Genomic DNA, 4388 nt, shown 5'->3' on the forward strand with positions numbered 1-4388 from the left:
ATGAGTGAAGAGAAGGAAGAGACCTCGTTCAGTATACTCACAATTTATGATGAACCAGAGAAGAGGAGGAATGTGCCCGAGAGCCCCGGCATTTCCTCTCAGCACGAGCACCATGCACAGTCCCAGCTGGGCGAAGCGTGTGGTCCCCCCCAGCAGCTCCCACGCTACCCAAGGCAGCATGACCTGGCTTATCAGGAGATGAGCTGTGTGAGTCCACAGCAGTGGGCCCCCCAGGCCCTGGACAGATCTGAGCTGCAGGCCACTCAGCTCTCCGAGGCAGAATCAGAAGAAGCAGAGCCTGGCCTCAGGTAGGTCTCACCTGAACAAGACTGGTGGGGGGAGCGAACTGTCTCAGGGAGAGGGATCCTGACACAGCTCTCCATCCATCTCATGCCCTGACTCCTCCCTCTCTCCTCTGTGTGTCACAGCTCCCCACCAGGATCCGAGGTCGGTAAGTCCCAGCTGGGACGGTGCAGGCAGGCAGGGTGTAGCCCATGGCTGGGCATTGGATGGGAGACCTGGAACGAGCTCCTGGGTGGAGAGAGCAGTCTTCTCCCTGGATCCCGTGATGCCGTTGCTGCCAGACCTCCTCTCTCTGAGTGGCTGGCCGCTGCTGTCTCCCTGCAGGTCAGCCTTGTCCTTCACCTCATCCCAGTGAAGAAGTCTTGGCATTCCTCAGAGCAATTGTAAGTGTCTTTTTTTTTTTTTTTTTTTTTTTTTTAAACATGGCATCTTTCCCTTCCTGTCACCCCTGGAACAAGAAGCTCGTAGGAAGAAGGTGAGGGCATGCAGTGTGTCCACATCCTCACTCTCTCTCCCATAGGTGGTGGGTGCACTGGACTTCCTGCTTCTTTGGACCCAAGCTGCCCTCCTCCCATCACCAGTGTGTAGGGCCTCAGCTGACAGGGTCACTTTGAGAGCTACATCCTAGGAGACTCTGAGCCAGGCTCTGCTCTCATTGCTTATACTCAGAAGTGTCTCAAAATGTGGCCTGTTTATGAGGGAGGCCATCCTGGGCTAGTGCAGAAGGATGTCAGTGGTCTGGGGACCCCAGCTGAGGACACAGTCCTGCCTGAGGGTCAGAGAGGAGCTGTTGGATGCAGGGTCAGGAATCGAGTCAGAGGACAGGGAAGGCTGTCCCCCATGGATGAGGGCAGGTCAAGGCTGTGACCCTTTCATGGGCACCCCAGCCTCCCGTTCCAGATGAAGTGGTGGTCAGGCAGATGACCCCACATAAGTCCTGGAAGGTTGGCAAACTCCGCCACGGAAAGAAAGTCCACTCCCTGGCCATCAGCAGCTCTACTCACCACGTGTACACGTGCGGCCATGGCTACATCAGGGTGTGGGATAAGAGTGCCCTGCATGCCTGGGACCACGCCCCCCAGGCCCAGCTGAACTTACAGGTGAGGGGTCATGCAGAAGGCTCAGGGAGCCTAGATGTGACCTGTGTCCTAATACTTGGAGCCCATGCTTCCAGGAGATGATTTGAGAATGTCACCCATTCCTACAGGACCGTCAGAACTGTGTCCTCACCTGCAAGCTGTCCCCCGATGAGCAAAGCCTGATCACGGGGGGTCTGTCCCAGACCCTGACTCTCTGGGACCTGGCGCCCACCCCCCGCATCAGGGCACAGCTGGCCTCCACAGGCCCCATGTGCTATTCCCTGGCTGTCTCCTCCAATGCCCAGATCTGCTTGGCTTGTTTCAAAGGATTTGTTGAGATTTGGGATTTGCAGAACCAAATCTTGATCAGGTATGACCTGGGGGAGGCTGGATGGTGAGGCCTTGGGGAAGCCTGGGCCTCTTTTCCGACCTCACTCTCTCCTCTGCAGTAGGACTAGGTGAGTCGGTGTGGAGAACGCACTTGGGCTACGTATCTAGGGGCTTCCTGGGCCCAAAACTTCTGAGGGTCCAACCAGTGCATGAACCTCTGAGTTGTTTTCCCACCAGGAAGCACGAAGTCCCCATATACGGGTCCCGATGTGTGGACATCACGGGCAATAAGTTCTGGACGGGAGGTGAAGACACCAGACTGTATTCCTGGGACCTGAGGAACTACCAGAGGCTGCAGCAACACGATTTACAGCATGAGGTGCCCGGACGGCCGCGGCTGTGCTGAGTGCAGTCCCCCTGGGGACTGGGAGTTGCGGGTGCCCGCAGGAGCAGAGTCCGAGTTTGAAGAGGTGGCCACGAATGATGGCGCCGGCAGCTTTGTGCGCTGACCCCAAACCTCCTTCCAAACAGATCCTCAGCATTACCCACGACCCCAGTGAGGAGTGGCTGTTAGTGGGCCTGAGAATGAGTGACATCGTAATCCTGCACACACACCGAAGGGAGAAGTTTAAGGCTGTCCTGCAGAAATATGTCTACCACCACAATCTCAAGTTTTCCTCCTGTGGTGAGTGAGCAGGCAGGGGACACCTCTGGGTGCCCTGTCACCTGACAAGGCATCCACTCACCTGTAGAGTCTGGACCCAGCCTTATTTCAGACTCTTAATTCCCCCCTCTCCAGCCCCAGCACTGGCCGGGCCAAGGTCCAAGGCCACCTTCCCACTGCCCTCGCCTCTGCTTCCTCCTATCACTGGTGTTCCTCCCCTGCCAGCCTGGCTACCTTTCCTCCCTTCTTTTTCTGCTCACCCCCTCTCCTTTTCTGGCCCTGTCTGTAATGGTAGCTTCCTATATGGAACCACAGCCCAAAGACATCGGCAGACAGAAGATGCTTGAAGCCCCATGTGGCTGTCCAGTTGTTCAGTGCCCCTCACCACAATCCCAGGACTGGCAGGAGGGAGAGGGCAGATGAGGGAATGGTTTGGGTCATGTCTCTGAGTTGTATAGATGGGGAAACTGAGTCAGAGAAGGAGTGGTCCTCTCCCTGGTCTAGTCGGGAGCAGAGAGCTGGGACTGGAAGGCAGGCTTGGCCTCTGGCCCTTCCATCTGTCTTTCCTTCGCCAGGGAGCTATTTTGTGTCCACACTGGATGAGTCGATCCGCTGCTTAGCTGCACCTTCTCTACAAAGATTGTTTCAGGTACTGGATGGAGGCGTGTGCAAACCCAGGCAGCTGGAGCTTACAGCCCCAGATCCCAGTTGGTCGGGCCCCAGAAATAGTGCTGGAAAGTACCTCTGAGATGGCAAACAGGGCCATGGAGTACATCGAAGGAACAAGGACTCAAGGTCCTAGGAACTCCTGGGCTCCACCTTGAGCCCTGAACCTGGCCCGGTCTCCAGACTGGGCCTCAGGTCTACACGGAGCCCTGAAACAGACCTGCGTGAAGTGTGCGTCTCCGGCCCCAGTCTGGCCCCTGCATATCATTCCTCTGTGGCCTCTCTTTCCCTCCAGGTAGAGGAGTCTACAGACATCCTATGTTGTGATGTGTCTTCTGACAACCAGTACCTGGTCACGGGCTCCAAGAACAGTGCCACTGTTTACCAGCTCTTGTATTGAAGCTTGCAAGCCACGGTCCTGCTGGTGAAGACCCAAAGAAGACCAGTGTGCTCGGAGGGTGACCTTGGGGTGCCAGGCAACTCTAACACCTCCCACAGCCCCACCTTCTCCTCCCTGGCCGGTCATCTGTCCATTCCCCTCCCACCCAGCACACACCTGGCCTGTTCTCCAGGTTTTTTACTGTGTAACTTAGGGATTTTTCCTTTGTTATTTTTTCTACCACTGATTTCTTTATTTTGTAATTGATAAAATGGAAAAGCAAAAACCAAAATGGCTTGGATACCCGGTCAGTTATTTCAAACAACAAACTCGTCGTGATGGGCTGCTTATGCCCCCTTTCAGCAAATTCCAGGTTGGGGAAGGAATTTTAGACCAGACTTAGTTTCGTTTATAACTTTTCTGGAATTCTTGGACTCTTAAGAAAGCTCAAGAAGCAACGTATGTCCACATACAAACTTTCAGATTGTATCAGCGTGTTGGTAGACCAACAACACCCAACTCTTGACGCAGGTTAAGACTCCAGTCACTGGTCTAACCATATCCCAGGATGAGCTGTCCTTTTAACTACCTACTTCATGAAACCTCGCTTTATCTGAGGCTTTCAAAGTCCCGATCCTAATTCTGGCATTTTGTGCCGGTCAAAAGCTGCCTGTCTCTGTTTCCGGGCAACTTCCTCACGTTGGTGGGTGTGATATTTTGTCTGGCCGTTGCCAGGCTGAAAAAGCCCCAGCTCCCTGAACCAAGCCATAAAGGCCTGCTCTCTGGTCTTTTCCATCCTCCCGCCTCTTTGCTTGGTGTTGGCATGGCTGAGACAGCTAGCTGTCCACTAACGTTTGTAGCTTAGAGTTCACCGGAAGAGGCACAAAGCCAGGGAAAAAATTACCATCTTTTGCATTGAAATATTATTGGGTCCTAGTTCTTGCTGATGGATCATGAATGAAGAACG

General features: G+C 54.4%; 1 protein-coding gene across 1 annotated transcript; it reads left to right on the forward strand.

The window, feature by feature from the left end:
* TLE7 (TLE family member 7) lies at nt 1-3442 on the forward strand. Its single transcript, XM_024735708.1, has 8 exons — nt 1-308; nt 429-451; nt 1204-1403; nt 1511-1752; nt 1950-2091; nt 2244-2397; nt 2952-3025; nt 3338-3442. The coding sequence occupies exons 1-8, from the start codon at nt 1-3 to the stop codon at nt 3440-3442; spliced, it is 1248 nt and encodes a 415-aa protein (XP_024591476.1).
* The last annotated feature ends 946 nt before the right edge of the window (nt 3443-4388 follow it).

The sequence above is a fragment of the Neophocaena asiaeorientalis genome, unplaced genomic scaffold (assembly GCF_003031525.2).
Source record: "Neophocaena asiaeorientalis asiaeorientalis breed wild unplaced genomic scaffold, Neophocaena_asiaeorientalis_V1.1 scaffold40, whole genome shotgun sequence".
In the NCBI taxonomy this organism is placed as follows: Eukaryota; Metazoa; Chordata; class Mammalia; order Artiodactyla; family Phocoenidae; genus Neophocaena; species Neophocaena asiaeorientalis.